This window comes from Pan paniscus, chromosome 8 (genome assembly GCF_029289425.2).
Source record: "Pan paniscus chromosome 8, NHGRI_mPanPan1-v2.0_pri, whole genome shotgun sequence".
In the NCBI taxonomy this organism is placed as follows: domain Eukaryota; kingdom Metazoa; phylum Chordata; class Mammalia; order Primates; family Hominidae; genus Pan; species Pan paniscus.
In genome coordinates, this window is record NC_073257.2 from 98,951,305 (window position 1) to 98,968,150 (window position 16,846).

Sequence of the window (16,846 nt, forward strand, 5' to 3'; positions counted from 1 at the left end):
TGAGCCTCAGGCTCCTCCTCTGTAAGTGGGGCTGTTGGAGGGATGAACTGAGATACACGTGGCAAGGTGCCTGGCCCTGAGACTGGGGGCCCCGTAAACAGCACCTGCTGCTCTGACTGAGGGGCAGTTGGAGATGAGGGGGGACTTACAGGCCCAACACCTCATCAGCAGGAGGGGCCCTGGCTCTGTACACATAGAATGTTGGAAAGCTATGTTCTGGGTCCAGTTGCAAGACCATCCTGCCCACTTGCTGGGTCGCTGAGGCAGAGTGCCCTGGACTGTGCTCTGGAGAGCAGGGGGCCCTCTCTGCTCACTGCTGGGCAGTCAGAGTCAGGTCCCCAGGGAACTCAGATCAAAATCTCAGGGCAGCCTTGCTGGGTCTCAGCTTTCAGAATTGATTTCTTTGGAAGAACAGGAGGCATAGCCAGGCCAGCTGGCAATGGCTTCAGCCACAGTCCCCCAGTGCCCCATGCTGGGTGATTGAAGGTAGGAGCTGTGCCTCCCTGCCAGCCCCCCAAGCCCCATTCCCTGCCATGGCTCCGAAAGGGAACTCCCTGCAATTCTTAGGTGGATCCTGAAACACCCAGTCCAGGCTCCTTTTTCAGCCTCACAGATGGCCCAGAGATAGATACTATTAGCCCATTTCACAGATGGGACCCCAGTGAGGTCTAGAGAGGCTCTGCTCTAGCTGAGCTGGGACTCAGATCCTACTCCATGACCTCTGCCAAGGTCCAGGCCCTCTTACCGTCCAACGGGGTCCTTGCCGGTGTCCTCAGCCTCTGCCTTCCAGACCCCAGGTGTCCTGGAGCTCTGCAGATCAGAGAGGCTAGTACTGGAAGCCTGGGCCCATGCCCCCAGCAGCCCCCAGCCCAGGGGGCCCCCAAGGCTGAACAGCAAGCTCAGGATCATCTTGGTGGTGGGGCAGGCTCAGCTCACACTCAGCCTTGGCAAGTGGCTCCAGAAACTTCTAGTGACGTTGTCTTCAAGTTAAATCTCAGGAGGAAAAGAAAATACGAGGACAACAAAGAGAGGAAGTGGCCTGGGCCGGCCTACCCGGTGGGTCTTGTCCTGCCCCCCAACTACCCTGGCTGGCCCCACAGGGGCCGCCAACCACACAAGCCAGTTCCTGTCCCTGAGGACTTGGCTCAGGGACTCTGGGAATGTGGTAGACATGGGGTGGCCCCACCAAATGCATCCTTATGGGAACCTGCTCCCTGGGAGCCATGAAAAGAGCGTGGACTTCGAGGTGGGGCCACAGGAAGTGGTCAGGTCCATCTCAGGGGACCTGCTGCCCATCCACACTGCTGGCCAGGAAATGGGGGGCAATTCATGCCTCCTCAGCACCTTCAGCACTGGGCGGCTCAAAGAAGGGAAGGGACTATTCTGGGGTCACACGGCATGCAGCCAGAAGCCAAGGCATGAAGAAGTCTCTCATTTCCCCACCCCCACCCACCTCAGATCCTCCAACCGGTTTCATGGCAGCCCAGGGTCCAGCAGCATCCAGGATGCTGGTGGGTAGCTGCACAGCCCAGGCCACGGGAGGTTGGCTGTTCTCACCTAACAGGCCTATGTGGCCCTGACCCCTACCTAGGAAGCTGGGGACAATGGCCAAGGCGCCTCCCCTCTCTGTGCCTGTCTGTCCAGGTGCAGCATAGACACAGCACCCCTGGGGCCAAGAGCACCCAGCCAGGGCTGCCCCCATGGGTGGGCAGGGCAGTAAATGAATGAGGGACAGGTTGGGAGGTGGCCAGCCCCCTCCAGCCCCTGGAGGGCACGGGGCAGGAGAGCTGGGCTGAGCCAGCAGGAGCCCAGGGAGCCTGGTCTCTGCCTTCCTATCCTGGAGGAAGGTAAGGCTGAACCTCCTTCCCTCCCTCCCTCCCTCCCCACCCCCACTGCACGCGGGGCTGGCTGGGCTCCAGCTGGCCTCCGCATCAATATTTCATCGGCGTCAATAGGAGGCAGCGGGGACAGCCGCTGCGGCAGCACTCGAGCCAGCTCAAGCCCGCAGCTCGCAGGGAGATCCAGCTCCGTCCTGCCTGCAGCAGCCCAACCCTGCACACCCACCATGGATGTCTTCAAGAAGGGCTTCTCCATCGCCAAGGAGGGCGTGGTGGGTGCGGTGGAAAAGACCAAGCAGGGGGTGACGGAAGCAGCTGAGAAGACCAAGGAGGGGGTCATGTATGTGGGTAAGTGGGGCATGGCAGGGTGGGACAGTGTGGTGGCCAAAGGGTGAGTGCCCAGTTACCTTCGCCAGACCTTACTCCCCAGCCCCAGGGAGGCATTTTGGGAGGGGGCGAGGCCCTGGCTATCAAGGCGGGGTCTCCAGACCCTGGAGCACCCACAATGCCCTGTGCACACCTATGTGTGTTTGTCTTTGGCCTCCTCGGGGCCTCTGGGTGTCAGAGACCGCAGACAGGGCTGGCTACCTGTCTGTGCACGCACAAACACATTCCCAAGCATACCAGCCTCCCCTGAGCCTGGAGCCCCTGAAGCCATGAGCAGCCTGTGCTCAGGTGGCCCCCACCCTCTCCACACGGGAGCGGCTACAGCCAGGTCATGGATCCCCTCCCTCCCCAGAGAGAAGGGGCAGGCTGGGGGATGAAACCTAGGCTCAGTGTTCCCTCCCCCGCATCCTCTCCTGGCACTCTCCGGAGGAGGAAGGGGAGGTCAAGCCAATGACTCAGCTCTGGCCCATCCTGTCCTGTTGCTGCTTCTGAGGCCCGGCCACACCCAGGCAGGGGCTGGACCCTGGGTCTAGCCAGTGTCCCTACCTCAGGCCTGCTCTCTCTTGTCCCCCACATTCTGTCCTGTCCCCTTCCCATCCATCCACTTCTTCCAGACACAGCAGGAAGAGGCCCTCTGAAGGGGCCGCCGGCCCCCAGACACCATCCTTACCCCCCACCGACCCCACAGTTTGTCCAGCTGTTCTATTGTGTTTGTCCTGACCGCCCCCAACACCTCGAGGGGGGTCTGGGCTGACAGCTCCATTTCCTCCCCAGGAGCCAAGACCAAGGAGAATGTTGTACAGAGCGTGACCTCAGGTGAGAAGCCCCAGGGCCAGGGGACACATGGGGGATAGGACCCCTGGGGCTCCTGCATCCTAGTGCTGGGGCTCAAACCTAGAGTCCTGCCTTACCCCCAACTGGGGTCCCAAGCCCTACAGACCCCTGCAGACCATGAGGCTAAACTAGGGTGGGCGTCTCCTTACCCCCACCAGCATCAGAGGTGCCCTGGAGTCAGAGGGAGCAGGGGAGGGTCCCATCAGGGCCAGGGCTCTGAGCTCCTGGGAAGGGGCTGCGAGCCTGACTCCAGCAGGCCTGCCTGGGGGCTGGGGCTGGGGCGGAGGCCAGCCAGTGTCCTACCATAGTGGCCGAGAAGACCAAGGAGCAGGCCAACGCCGTGAGCGAGGCTGTGGTGAGCAGCGTCAACACTGTGGCCACCAAGACCGTGGAGGAGGCGGAGAACATCGCGGTCACCTCCGGGGTGGTGCGCAAGGTGAGCCCCGGCCCTCAGACCTGCCCAGTCCTCTCCTGGGCCCAGAAAGGCTGCTGGGCGGAGGTGGCATCACTCCACTCCACACCCCAGGAAACAAGACGGGGGGCTGCGGCTGGCTTCAGTTTCAGTACCCACTGAGCGCCGGCGTGGGGTGGGGTCCATGCTTGCTGTTCGACCCGCATTCGGGTCTGGAATCACCACTACCACCCCTTCGGGGGACTTGGGAGCCCATCTCATAGACAAGGAAAGTGAGGCTCAAAACCACACCTTCTGGACGGCTCTCAGCACTTAGGAGACACCCCATTTTATAAGTGAAAACAGGATCCCACACGGTGACAGGCAGCCTCCCGGGCAGTGGTCACCAGGCCGGGGGCTGAGTAGCACCAGCCCCGCCCCCAGGGCCTAGCCTCCCTCCCTGGGCTGGGCGGGGCAGCTGCCTCCTGCTGGGAGCCTCAGGGAAGTGGCGTCCCCTAGTGGTAGGAAAGCAGTGCTGCTTCTGACCCTACCTTCTGCAGCTGCCTTTGTGTGCGTGTGTGTGCACGTGTGTTGAGTGAGCATGTGGGTGCATTTGTGAGAATGTGTGGGTGTGCATGCGTGTGAATGTACACATGCGTGTGCGGCCCAATAGCAGACAGCACAGGAGCCGTGGGGCGCTCCCCAGGGACGGGTGTTGGCTGGGTGAGCTGTCCCAGCACCTGTGACACAGCAAGCTCTGCTTTACGCATTGTACGCTTATTAGTTCATTTAATAGACACAAAATCCATGAGACGGTGTGTAAACTAAGGCCCAGAGAGATTAATGTGCCCAAGGTCCCATGGCTAGTTCATGTGAGCTTGGAATTCCCCTGAGCAGCCTGTACTCTGAGAGACCCTGTGGCAGTGTAAGTGGTGGCCTGGGCTAGGATTCCAACCTGGGGGTGGGGCGGGGGAGCAGTGTCCAGCTCTCCTACCTGCTCCAGGCCTCCTAGGTGGTGGAGTCTGAGGCTCTGAGCACTGAGAACCCCTGCGTTAGGAGTGGGTGGGTGGAAGGGTGGGGGCTGCCCTACTCCTCTTGGCTCTGGGGCGATGCCCAGGTGTCTGCTTCCAGGGCCAGCACAGGGTCTCTATGTCCTTGGAGCTGGCAGCTGCTCCCTCTCCTAGTTCCCCTTTCTCGTTGTATGACCTTGAGAAGCAAAGGAACCTCTCTGGGCCTCCGTGTTCTCATCTGCAAGATGGGGTGAGAGTGTCGGCCTCCCTGGGCTGTGTGATGAGGCAGGGCCATGACCTCCATGAAGCAATTCTCCTGGTCTATGTGAGCACCCAGCAGAGGAAGGTGACCATCATCATCATCATCATCATGTGTCCTGGGCAGAACACATAGAGCCCCAGGGGGCTCCTCCCTCCTCACCCCCAGCAAAAGAGGCCCTGGGGTGAGGGTGCCCGGGCATTCCTTGTGAATCCCGGAGCAGGGCTAGTGAGCCCTTGGAGCCACCTCGAGGGAGACTCATTTCCTGGTGACACCCAAAAACCAGTCACGACTCATCTCCCAGTGAACCGTGAAAGGCCTCAGCAGGGACTATCTGACCACTCATACCCCTGGCCTCATCATCAGCCTTAGGGCAGCAGGACTCAGCAGGTGGCCACCTGCCCTGCCCCTGGATAGCCTGGCCTACTCCAGCCAGCACAGCACTGCCCTTTTATGCCCCACTCCGCCAAGGGGCAGGATGGCCCTGGGGCAACACAGAGGTGACAGTATCCCCGCCTCCCCCCCGTCCCCCGCCAGAGGCAGGTGCTGAGGCCAGAGTGCAGGGCAATCACCAGTGTGGTCCTACACACCCAGCTGTCATGATATCTCACGCAAGTGTCTGGCTGGCATGGAGTGCAGGAGATAGAAGATGGGAAGTGAGAGAGGACTGTGTAACCTCTGCTGGCCCTGACCAGCCTGAGCCCAGAGCCTGTCCAGGAGGCAAGGAGAGGGAGCCATGCTCCTGTGGACTGAAGTGGGCCTGGAGCAAGCCTGATCTGATGCCAACACACCCCACCACTTTGAGCTCGAAGGCCCTGAGCTGCATGCCAAGCCTCCCTGGCCTCAGAGTCCCTTTGTGAACCCCAATCAGCCTTCCTTGTAGGGCTACTGAGGGTGGGGTCAGACCTGGGGCTTCAGGGGCCTCTGCCCACTCTCACCCCCACTCCACCCTACCCCACCCAGGTTCCTCATCAGTGAAGCCCAACTAGGGGCTTCCCAGAGACTGGGGACCAGCTTGAGGGGTGAAGCTGGGCTCCAGGGTACTTGGTTTCCCTGGAAGGCCTCGGCATCATCAGAGCCCCGGGTATTGTCTGAATTGCACACCCCCAATACCTCCAGCCCCTCCAAGTACAACAAGGCCATGAGGGGCCTCTGCTCCTCCTTGAGGCCAGGGTAGACAAGGCCCTGGTTGCAGGGCAGCTAGGGGTCTCTGCATTCTCCACATGGTCTCATGCCCCCTTTTGTCCCCTACAGGAGGACTTGAAGCCATCTGCCCCCCAACAGGAGGGTGAGGCATCCAAAGAGAAAGAGGAAGTGGCAGAGGAGGTAGGAGCTGGGCTCCTGGGGTGCACCATGGGGGGTTCCTGGGTAGGGACCCCATCCCCCACAGACGCACTGCTTGCCTCCTGGGCTCCCAGGGCCCAGAGGGGCCTCCTGACCTTCCATAGCCCCTACAGGGACTGTGTGCAGGGCTAACCCTCAACCTGAGTGGGAGGTCCCCCCACGGATGACCCCTCAGGCATGGGGCACAGAAGACAACTTTTCTCAGCCCACTCAGGGTGGCCCATTAAGGCTGGGGCCTGGAGCTGGGTGTGCGGGTCATTCTCTCTCCCAGGCCCAGAGTGGGGGAGACTAGAGGGCTACAGGCCAGCGCGGATGACCTGAAGAGCGCTCCTCTGCCTTGGACACCATCCCCTCCTAGCACAAGGAGTGCCCGCCTTGAGTGACATGCGGCTGCCCACGCTCCTGCCCTCGTCTCCCTGGCCACCCTTGGCCTGTCCACCTGTGCTGCTGCACCAACCTCACTGCCCTCCCTCGGCCCCGCCCACCCTCTGGTCCTTCTGACCCCACATATGCTGCTATGAATTTTTTTTTTTTAATGATTCCAAATAAAACTTGAGCCCACTCCTGCCATGCTTCCTCTGGGTGCTGTGTAGCTTGAGGAGGGGTCCCCAGGTCCTCCCAGGAACAGGAACGGGTTCAGCCTGTTGATAGGACCAGGTATCCTATAGGGACACACACAGGGCATTCATGGGACCTACGTGAGCCTTCAGGAACACCCCCAACCCACCCATTGCCTTTAACATGGAGGAGGCAGCACTGCCTTCGGCTCCCCAAGACTTTCGACAGGACTCACAGTCCCATCCACGGGGATAGCTTAGCTCAGCCTCAAGGTAGCCCCCGCCTGCCTGCTCTGAGTCCCTGAGGAACCCACTGTCAGCAGGAGGTGAAGATAGGCTCCTGGGTCTTCCCTCCATGTGAGTTCTGGGCTCCAGTGTCGCAAGAGGAACAGGGCCACCTAACATCCTCCCTGGGGCAGATGGTGACTTTCAAAGATGGAGAAGTCTAAACCTAGTGAGGATGAAGGGCATCACACAGGAGAGACAGGAGGTGGACCCTGCGGCGCCTCCCACCTGGCCCCAGCCAGTCTCATGCTCCCCGCTGGACCTGGAGCTGGGTACCCCTTGCACCCCTCCTGCACCCAGAAGCCTGCCAGTTGCCACCAAAAACACAACAGCAGAGACACACGAGGCCGCACCTTGACAGAAAAATAGTAAAAAGCAACAGCTGCTGAGTTCCTCACAGGCGTTGACTGGGCACTGTTCTGAGCACTTCACCTTATTTAATCCTCAGAATAAACCTCTCAGGTTGGAGCTGTAGATCCAGGTTTTGCTGAGACGCATAGGACTGGGCAGAAGCCCAGGTGGCTACCCAGCCCTGCTATGGCTGCATGGACCCCAAGGTGCTTACAGTGGATTGCCCCCAACCCAAAGTTTCAAAACAACCCAGGGCTTGCTGGCCAGTGGCCTACATGAAGGGCTGTTTGCCCAGCCCACTCTGAACAAGCCTGCCGGGCACGACACAAACCACCCATCATGTAGGCCACTGGCCAGCGGGTCCTGGGTTGTTTTAAAGCCTTGCATGCCGGGCAGGCTTGTTCAGACCAGGGTTCCCTGGGGATCCTGGCTTCCCCTTTGATACTCAGATGGTTGGGCTCAAAGCATCTCAGTGCCTTGCCCCAGGCCTTCAGGCCTGGGTGTTGGAGCCAGAGCTTGAGTCCGTCCACATGCGACTTCAGACACTGCCCTGTCCACACCGCCTTCCCATCCAGCCTCTGCAGTGGATTCAAGGGCAGCCCAGGAGGCTGGGAGCCCAGTCAGACACAGTGGAGCCAGGCTGTATCTATTGTCTGGCCATGGGCATCCACTGAGGAGGCAGAACGGAGCAGGGGGCTGCTGGTCTCCACACCCCCAAGCGCTGCCATGGGCAGGCATGAAGGGTCTGGAAGCAGTTCAGGCCAGTCAGGGCTGTTCCTGCTCCCCAGCCCAGACATGTACACATTAAGCAGGCCTGTATGAACCCAGGAGGAGGCCACCTGGGGCCTGGGTGTGCCCGAGAGTCCCCTGGGCTGTGAGAGAAAGCAAGGAGGAGCAAGGCTGGTCAGGTGATGGGGGCGAGGGAGAGGGCACCTATGCCCGGCTCCCAGCGACAGCCTGCCCCAGGTTCCAGGGCCCTCTGCCTCTGCTGGAGGAGCCCAGAGGGGTCCCTGCTGCCCCTACCACAGCCCCCCCACAACCCCCTCTCACATACACTCAGGGCTTTTTCCTGGACTCAAATGACAAACATCACCAGAAAGGCCCTTCCCAGCCATGGGCACTGGCAGTGCTCTTTGCCTTTGAAACCTCATGTGCTCTGCACCCTGTGAGGCTGCTTCTGACCTCCCTGCAGGAGCACAGTTGACTCCCCTTATCCACCAGGATACACTCAAGATGTTTCCAGCTGCCTGCAACCCCAGATAGTACCAAAGCCTACATATGTGTCTTCCTACACGTACACATGTGCCTCCCTATGATGAAGTTTATACATTAGGCACAGTAAGAGACTAACAATAACCAGTAAGAAAATGGAACAATTATAACAATATACTGTAATGAAAGTTATTTAAAACATGAATTGTTTATTTCTAGAATTTTCTTTTTTTTTTTTTTGAGACGGAGTCTCACTCTGTCATCCAGGCTGGAGTGGTGGTGCGATCTCTGCTCACTGCAACCTCTGTCTCCCAGGTTCAGGTGATTCTCCTGCCTCAGCCTCCCAAGTAGCGGGGACTACAGGCGTGCACCACCACGCCCAGCTAATTTTGGTACTTTTAGTACAGACAGGGTTTCACCATGTTGGCCAGGCTGCTCTCAAACTCCTGACCTCAAGCTATCCACCTACCTCGGCCTCCCAAAGTGCTGGGATTACAGGCGGGAGCCATCACGACCAGCTATTTCTGGAATTTTCCATTTAACATTTTGGACCTTACCAATTGCGGTGCAGGGGCCAAGGGAAAACTTCCCCTTTACCCTCTGAAGGTTCACTGAAAAGTCAGCTCATAAAAGCAGAATAGAAATGGAATACACATTCATTAGCATGCAAGGGGAAATCAGAGTGACTGCCCCACCACGAAATGGGGTACAGATGAGCAATGGGGAAGTGTGGGTAATTTCAGGGGGCTAGTAAATGATTTTCAGGGGAATTCAGTGGGCTTGAAGAACATACAGTGGCCTGGGACAAAGTCTGTTGGGCTCACAGAGCAGACAACGGTTTGCAAAATCTGTCCAGGTGTGTGAGCAGGCTTCAGTCTTTCTTCCTGTGACAGGAGTTCAGTCAGAGAAAACTCCGGGAAAGGACCAGTGGTCATTGTTTTCTTCTTTGGTGGGTCCAGACTTAAGGCAGATGAGGAACTTCAGAGAACAACTTCACTGTATGCTTTGGAAGAGACAAAGGGTTGGGGGGCCTGTGGGAGTCTGGTCGGAGAGACCTTAAGGCTTCTTCAGTTCAGAATGTCACACCACTATATTTCGGGGTATTGGTTTCTGAGCCCCAGCAATGGGTAACTGAAACTGCAGAAAGCGAAATCACAAATTAGCTGGGTGTGGTGGCTCATGCCTGTAATCTCAGCTACTCAGGAGGCTGAGGCAGAACTGCTTGAACCTGGAAGGCAGAGGTTGCAGTGAGCCAAGATCCCGCCATTGCACTCCAGCCTGGGCAACAAGAGCAAAACTCTGTCTCCAAAAACAAAAAAAGGAAAAAAAAAAGTGACACCACAGCAAACTGGGGTGGGGGGTGGGGAACGGTAATGCGGTAATGCGCTCCCTCCTTCTGCCTCTCCTTGTCTGAGAAGCCCTGGTGCCCTCCACGCTCTCACAAGGTCCACTGCTGAGTCCTGGGCACCCTTCAGCCAATTTAATCTTCACACACACACTTTGGGGAGACGCCGTGATGTGATGGGGATGTTGAGGCTCAGAGAAGTGAGGGGCTTGCTCTAAGAATATCTGAACACAAGAGGTTTGACTGTAGTGCCTGCCGCTAGGGCCACGTGGAGCTCTCTCTACCACCATCGGCTGGGGGCTGGCTGTCTCTTCCCACAGAGGCTGCTCCCTTCCTGTCCAGCTCACAGCTCATTGCCCATGGGGCCTGGAGCCCAGTGGCACCACCAGCCTGTGATAAACTGGAACACTCGAAGGCCTGCCTGGCTATTGGGCACTACCGGTGGGATTTCAGGAGGGCTGGCAGGGCTGTGGCCAGCCAGGCAGGGCATGGCTGAGATGGGCTCCCCAGAGTCCCCAAGGCATCCATATGGCCACCCCCAGGGCAAGGCCTCGCTCTGGGAGAGGAGGGGTGGGGGCTGGGAGGACTGTTGCTGTCGCTTTGTTTTGCCTCAGACCCGCTCCCTCCCCCTTCCTCCACCTAATCTCATCACCTGCCTCTTCCCTTTGCCCAGGGTTCACCTCATCTCCATTAATCCATACCGTGTGTGTGTGTGTGTGTGTGTGTGTGTGTGTGTGTGTGTACAGGTGCACTTCCAAACAACTCCCTCTAGGGGCTGACCCCGCAGCACTAGAAGCAGGGTATGTGCCAGCAGACCAAGCCTGTGTGGCAGGGGCTTCCAGCGCTCCAGAAAAGGGGAGACACCAGCAGAGGTGCAAGAAACAGCCCCGGACAGGCAGCGGTAGAGAGACCCAGAAAGGCAGGGTGGGTGTGCACTGGCCTCCAGGTCCTGAAGGCCGACTCTGGAGTGGGAGTACACCCAGCTGGGTGGGGCCTGACCTACACCCCTTGTGTGCCAGGGGAATGTATCTTGCAAGCTGTTTTGCTGCACCCAAGGATGACCTTCTCCACTCAGGCCCAGGTCCCTAAGTCCCCTCCTAACAGCCACAAGTCATACTCTCTAGCGCCTTGCCTGCCCCATCTCAGGAAAGGTGACCTGAGAGGCCCAAGCTTATTCCTGCCCTCCCTGAACCATGCTTCCTGCCCAACTTCCTAAGGCTTCGGTGACGGACGGCAATCTCCTTGCCTGGGCTGCACAGGCACACTGCCCTCTCCCCCTTGGGGTTGCATGGTCTGCAAGTGCACACACCTATATCTCACCCTCTCAGGGGAAGGATTTACCAGGCCCTCTCCGTCTGCATCCACTGGGTCTCTGGCTACAGGCAGAGAGCCAGTCAGCAGTGCCCCTGCAGCTGTTTGGGGCTGGGGGCTCCGATGATGCCAGAGCCCTAGGGTTTACAGGCACCTAGGCAGATTCGAGGATCCAAGTCCCTGCCACATGCGTTTGGGTGAGACCGACCTCACTGCCTCAGTTTCCTCCTATACACTGATGCTATTAACAAAAATACCCACTTCAGGAGGTGGTTGTAAAGATTATACAAGAGACTGCAGAGCGTTAGGCAGCACCTGGCACAAGACAAATGCTCAGTAAAAGACCACTGCTGTCATTAATGTCAACACCAGCCCTGAGCTCCTGCCTTGGAGCTGACCCAGCGCTCACGCCCAGGATCAGAAAGGGAGGGCTGGGGCTGATGAGCTGGGAGGTGGTGTGCCCCCTTCTCCTGCCTCCAGCTCCTCTCTGGACCCCTGTCCTAGCACCTCTTCGGTCCCTGGTTCGGTCTGCCCCTTTCCCACCGCGGCCCGTCTTAGGCCAGGATGTGCTCCCTGCCCTGCGGACTCTGGAGCAGGGCCCGGCCACTCCCCGGAGCCTGTATGACGGGAACCGCCCCGCGCCCTCTCCCCTACGCGGGGCAGGCCAGCCCTGGGGCGCCTTAAAAACTGGAGCTGGCGCTTGGCATCGCCACTCTGGGCAGGATCCAACATCGCTCCAGCTGCTCTTGACGACTCCACAGATACCCCGAAGCCATGGCAAGCAAGGGCTTGCAGGACCTGAAGCAACAGGTGGAGGGGACCGCCCAGGAAGCCGGTGAGGATAGCGCGCGACCTAGGGCTCAGGCAGGGGCACCTGCGTGGATGCGCAGGCAGAAGCAGCGGGTCGGCGCGGTCCGCAAGTTCCTGGACCGGCAGCTTGGCTCGGAAGGCTCGGTCCTCCACTGAGACGCAGGGGGCAGGCAGAACGCCCACCCCGGCGAGCAGAGAGATGGTGCCCGCAGGGAGGCAGCGGAACAGAGGCTCCGGAGGAGCCGGAGCTGCGCTGCGGGCACTGCGGGAGCCCCTCCGAGGAGGCCATGCGGGCGCTGGGCGGCCCGCCCAGGCCCTCAGGAGAGGGTGAAGGTCCAGGACCGGGACCGGGCGCGGCCCGCCACCACTTAACCCGCGCGCGCCACCAGAGGCTGCCCCAGACCTCTAAGGGCTTTGTTTCCATCCCACCCCCATCGCCGAAAAGTAATCGTCGCCTTACCTTTAAGTCCCCACCTGGCAAAGAAGGTCCTTAGTTCCTCCACCTCCAGCTCTCTCTTCCTTATTCCGGAGGTGACCCAGCTGCGGTGGGGGCATGGGAGATGTCAGGAGACCACTGGGTTGGTTCTTCCTGCACCTAGCCCAGGCTTCGTTAGGACTCCAGCTCCCTGTCAGTCCTGCCCATATCCCAGTCAGGAGACAATATCCAAACCAACCCCTTCCTTCACCAGTGCTCCAGGGGAGGCCCACAGTTCTTCCCTTGAGACTGAAACGCTACCAAGGAAGCCTCCGTGTCAGGTCCCTTCCTTCTGGGCTTCACTTTTCCATCTGAGAGCTGGGTGCAAAGGATGGGCTGCTTTCTGATGGGTTAATCGAGACGAGGTTCCCAGGGGCCTCTCAGCACACTTGCCTGACTAACCCTTTCCGGAGGATGGGGTCTGGGTAAGGCAGGCCCTTTCCTGTTCAGCAGCAGGGATGAGTTACAGCTCTGCAGGCGGGAGCCACCTGTCAGCCCCCCCGGGGCTGGTGACTCCATTCCCAGCAGGCCGAAACTCTGGTCCAGAGGAGATAGTCCGGCCTTGGAAGTTTTGCCTCCTTCCTTCATTTGTCTCCTAATGTCTTAAGCTGCCTGTCCACAGAGGCACTGGCTTTGCTTGTGTGCCCCTCCGGGCAGGCCACAGGAGGGAGGAGGCAGTAAGGACCTGGCAAAACTGCAAGCCCCAGGGCTAAGTGCATGGAAGGTGGGAATTCAGGCATCTGGGCCAGGCTTCTAGGCGAGAAGCTGTAAAAGGGGGCAAGGGTCTTCTGTGCCATCACCAGCCTTAGCCAACAGTCCAGATGCTAGCTGCAGCCTGGCCCTGCCCTGCCTTCCTTCCTCTGTCCAACATTTTCTCAGCAGCCCTGGAGACGGAAAGGGAAGCTCCTCCCCCACAGAGAAGGAGCTCAGAGTTAGAAATAAACAAAAACATCCCAGAGGCATGGAAAGGTCTCCTGCCCCTCGGGCTGGGGGGCCCTGGGCCAGGGACTTTATCTCCATGGCATCCATCCCTTGGACCTGTACCACCGAATACTCTGGAGCACACAGAGGCATGGCAATGGTGGGGCACCTGTAGTCGGTGGTGCCTCAACAGGGGCTAAAAGCCACATCTCTCTGTTCCAGTGTCAGCGGCCGGAGCGGCAGCTCAGCAAGTGGTGGACCAGGCCACAGAGGCGGGGCAGAAAGGTCTGGTGGGGCTGGAGGGAGGCGGGCAACCCCAGCACACCTCCCACTCCCCGCCCCATCCCGGCTGGGGCCCAGGCACATCCTCTCCTCTGCAGAGCCCTCTGTCCACAATGCCCCAAGCAGGTCCCCCGGGAGACCCAGGCCAGGCTAAGCCTACGTGCACTGTGGTTCCCGGGGCCCTGCCTGACCTGCCCTCTCTCCCGCCCTTCCCCAGCCATGGACCAGCTGGCCAAGACCACCCAGGAAACCATCGACAAGACTGCTAACCAGGCCTCTGACACCTTCTCTGGGATCGGGAAAAAATTCGGCCTCCTGAAATGACAGCAGGGAGACTTGGGTGACCCCCCTTCCAGGCGCCATCTAGCAGAGCCTGGCCCTGATCTCCGGGCAGCCACCACCTCCTCGGTCTGCCCCCTCATTAAAATTCACGTTCCCACCCTGTGTCCACTTCATGATTCCTCGCAAGCTGGGCCCAGTCCTCTCATCCCAAGAGCAGAGCCACCGTAGCCGGAGTCCTAGCCTCCCAAATTCGGAAATCCAATCCAACGGTCTCAGGAATGTTTTCCATCCCGCCACGCGCCTCCCGAAGCTCCCAGACCGGAGGCTCAGCCCCCATCTCGGTTAGTGCCCCTCTCCCGCCCGACTTTAGAGCCAGCCCCTGCCCCTCATTCCCTGCCCCAGGATCCCGGCCCCTCCTGGGAGCTGGGCTGGACTCGGTCCTCAGATCCTCGGAAGGCTCAGCTCTGGGCGGGGCAAGGGACCTTGCAAGTGGGGGGGGCCTCGGGAACTTCTCTCCGCCAGCTGCGACTGGAGGCTGGGAACAGGGGAGACGACCCAGGGCCACGGCCCCTCAGGACTTCAGGCGGCCGGAGGTTGTGGGGGCGAAGCGGAGTCGGGAGCCGGGCTTCCGGCCCTCACTACCCCGTCTCGGCCCGCGGGTTGCCTGCGTGCCCGCCCCACCCAGCGGTGAGTCATGGGGCAGGGCCCGCGGGAAGCTTTGTTGAGTGGGGCGCTGCCGCCCGGCGGGGTCCCGCCCCGCCACTCCCCGGGGAGGGGCTTCGGGGCACGGGGCCGTGCACGTGAGAACGAAGCACGGTTGTGGGGGGGGGGCATGCACGTGCGCGCTTGCGTGCGGGAGACTCCTCCCTTCCACACCACTTCCTTTCGGGACAAACCTGTAACCTCCGGCCCTGGAAGGTTTTGTCTAGTGGGTTCCGGATGGACTGGTGTTCCCAGCACCCCCCCCGGCACGTGTCCACGCGTGTGGCCCCGGTACGGTGTATGCCTTGCCAGTAGGTGACTCAACGTGGCACTGGTTGAGCGCCGGATGAGGCCTGGCCCTGGCGCGGGGCGTGGGCTGCTGCGGCCCTTTCCTCCCCGCGCCCCTCACGCCCCAGCGGGCCCCTAGCGGTTCCTGTCCACCCGCTCCATGTCTTTACCCCGGTACTACCTCCACCTGCAATCGCCTCCTCCTGCGCGCCAGTGGCCTCTGCGTTTCTGTTGAAAGGTACCGACTACGCGGTGCTTCCCAGTTCTGAGGCGATTTAGTCAGCGGACTCAAGGCGCGCTCCCTGCCTTCCCCGGCCTCCCAGCAGGGGACGAAGTCCCCAACCTGGCTGCCAGTCCAGATGCTGCAGTACAGGTCTGCCTAGGAGGCCGTTCCCTTCTCCAGTCTGAGATCTCCCTCGCGGGGCACGTGTCTACCACCCTTAACGCAGGGCTGCCCTGGTTCCACTATCGGTTACATGTTGCTGACTGTCCCCAAAAGGTTTCTTTGTAGAATGTGGGAAAGTCCTTGAAGAGACACCCGGAGCAGTGTCAGGGGCGCTTCCAGGAGCCCCCGCCTCCAGGAGCAGGTCCTAGGGTCTGGAGAGCCGGCCTCAGGGCCACTCCAGGAGGCTGGTGGGGCTGGACTGGCAGAGCCCAGCATCCTTCTGGTGTGCATCATTCCCCTATGACTCAGGGATGAATCCCAAGGGACTTTTCACTTGTTCTCCTTGTGAGTGATCGCCTTAAGCGCGACCCAGGTGCGGCCAAGGAGAGAGGTCAGGCCTGAGGCCAGGAGTCTTCTAGAAAAGGCTTTTCTTGTCTTGAAGGCGGGGCATGGTGGCTCAGCCTGTAATCCCAGCACTTTGGGAGGCTGAGGCGGGAGAATGACTTGAGACCGGGAGGTCGAGGACCGCTGCACTCAGTCTGGGCAACAGAGTGAGACCCTGTCTCAGAAACAAAAACAAAAACAAAAAAAAACGCCCTTCATCTTCCTCTGGACACCTTGTGGCTGGAAAGGAACCCTAGAACCAGCCACTTGCAACCACAGGAGGAGCAAGTCTAAGGAAAAGCCCACCTGCTGATGAGGGCAGAGCCTCCCAGACCTCCAGCCTGTTCCCACAACACCCCCTCCCTTCCACCTCAGCCACCTTGACCTTCCCATCATGCTCCTGCTGCCTCGGTATCTTCACACCTGCCGCATTTTCTGCCTGGCATACTCTCCATAAATCACCCTTGCCTATTGCTCTTCCAAACGTCAGGTCTCAGCGGCCTTGGGTGTGCCGACACACACACACACACACACACACACACAATGCATCAGGCCCCTGGTGACACATTCTCACACCCCCTGTACCTCCTTTTTAGAGTCACAATGAGCCTTCATGTGTGCTTCTCCATAGTGGTGGTTCATGGGGCTGTAACCAGTCCCTTTTTAGTGCATGCTCTGTGTCTTCCGCGGTGCTCAGGCAGCACTGGCTAAATGATTGCATGGAGGACCATCCTTTTGTTCTGATGGATGACAGTGAGTTCTCATTTTCAGGTTTACCATGGAACCATCTCTGCAATGCAGCCCCTTCCACATTGCCCCAGCCCCATGGAGCTGGTGCTCCCGTGGCGCTGTGCAATTGCCTGTTCCTGTGTGCCTCTGCTCCCCTGACACTAGGAGCCCTGGAGGGCAGGGCCAGGTGGGACTTGCCTTTTGAACCATGTCTGGGACACAGAGGGCACAGAGCCAGTGTCTCTGTAGTAGGTCCCTTGCCTGATGGCAGGGCAAGTCCATACACCCGAAACACCGAGTTGCAGCAGAAGAAAGAGGTTTAATCGCAGGGCTGCCAGACAAGATGGGAGAAAACCTCAAATCTCTCTCCGAGAAGTTTGGGGTTAGGGTTCTTAAGAGTTTTAGAGCAGGCCAAAGTGTGGAGATTGTTGATTTGTTGAAGAGTGCAGAGTGAAGTCATGGGG

The 16,846-nt window shown here is 59.6% G+C and overlaps 4 protein-coding genes across 10 annotated transcripts in view; 3 read left to right on the plus strand and 1 right to left on the minus strand.

Moving 5' to 3' along the window:
- Window positions 1-15,201, minus strand: part of MMRN2 (multimerin 2) — a 35,951-nt gene extending 20,750 nt beyond the window's left edge. Inside the window, exons 1-3 of one of the 6 annotated variants that reach the window (XM_055093093.2) lie at window positions 15,066-15,201; window positions 12,395-13,312; window positions 746-993 (exon numbers count right to left, since the gene is read on the minus strand). In XM_055093093.2, coding sequence (XP_054949068.1) covers window positions 746-909 — 164 coding nt within the window. In that variant the 5' untranslated portion in view covers window positions 910-993; window positions 12,395-13,312; window positions 15,066-15,201. Of the gene's footprint in view, window positions 1-745; window positions 994-12,394; window positions 13,831-15,065 lie in introns of those variants that run through there. The other 5 variants (XM_063607780.1, XM_055093092.2, XM_034931041.2 and 2 more) reach the window with 5 other exon arrangements.
- Window positions 1,706-6,629, plus strand: SNCG (synuclein gamma). Of its 2 annotated transcripts, XM_024930361.4 has the most exons (6): window positions 1,706-1,847; window positions 1,956-2,186; window positions 3,000-3,041; window positions 3,316-3,495; window positions 5,974-6,045; window positions 6,335-6,629. In XM_024930361.4, the coding sequence occupies exons 1-5, from the start codon at window positions 1,721-1,723 to the stop codon at window positions 6,009-6,011; spliced, it is 618 nt and encodes a 205-aa protein (XP_024786129.2). In that variant the 5' UTR covers window positions 1,706-1,720; the 3' UTR covers window positions 6,012-6,045; window positions 6,335-6,629. The 2 variants fall into 2 exon arrangements, with proteins under 2 accessions (XP_024786129.2, XP_034786938.1); XM_034931047.3 differs by lacking the exon at window positions 1,706-1,847 and having other exon boundaries at window positions 3,368-3,495.
- On the plus strand, window positions 10,166-14,051 carry ADIRF (adipogenesis regulatory factor). Its single transcript, XM_003828198.7, has 3 exons — window positions 10,166-11,959; window positions 13,553-13,615; window positions 13,830-14,051. The coding sequence occupies exons 1-3, from the start codon at window positions 11,899-11,901 to the stop codon at window positions 13,934-13,936; spliced, it is 231 nt and encodes a 76-aa protein (XP_003828246.3). The 5' UTR covers window positions 10,166-11,898; the 3' UTR covers window positions 13,937-14,051.
- Window positions 15,202-16,330: 1,129 nt separating the features above from the next.
- The window catches only part of LOC100972234 (ribosome biogenesis protein BMS1 homolog), a 29,423-nt gene continuing 28,907 nt past the window's right edge, over window positions 16,331-16,846 (plus strand). Inside the window, exon 1 of the mRNA XM_055093099.2 lies at window positions 16,331-16,406. The gene's annotated coding sequence lies outside the window, so the exon portion shown is untranslated. The remainder of the gene's footprint in view (window positions 16,407-16,846) is intronic.

What these genes read in the sequence shown, in the direction of transcription:
- SNCG (XM_024930361.4), top strand. Translation starts at nt 1,721, where the DNA reads ATGAATGAGGGACAGGTTGGGAGGTGGCCAGCCCCCTCCAGCCCCTGG. An exon ending in GGAGGGGGTCATGTATGTGG is followed by an intron (nt 2,187 to 2,999) that starts GTAAGTGGGGCA and finishes TTTCCTCCCCAG; the next exon opens with GAGCCAAGACCAAGGAGAAT. An exon ending in TGTACAGAGCGTGACCTCAG is followed by an intron (nt 3,042 to 3,315) that starts GTGAGAAGCCCC and finishes TGACTCCAGCAG; the next exon opens with GCCTGCCTGGGGGCTGGGGC.
- ADIRF (XM_003828198.7), top strand. Translation starts at nt 11,899, where the DNA reads ATGGCAAGCAAGGGCTTGCAGGACCTGAAGCAACAGGTGGAGGGGACC. An exon ending in GGGGACCGCCCAGGAAGCCG is followed by an intron (nt 11,960 to 13,552) that starts GTGAGGATAGCG and finishes TCTCTGTTCCAG; the next exon opens with TGTCAGCGGCCGGAGCGGCA. An exon ending in CACAGAGGCGGGGCAGAAAG is followed by an intron (nt 13,616 to 13,829) that starts GTCTGGTGGGGC and finishes GCCCTTCCCCAG; the next exon opens with CCATGGACCAGCTGGCCAAG.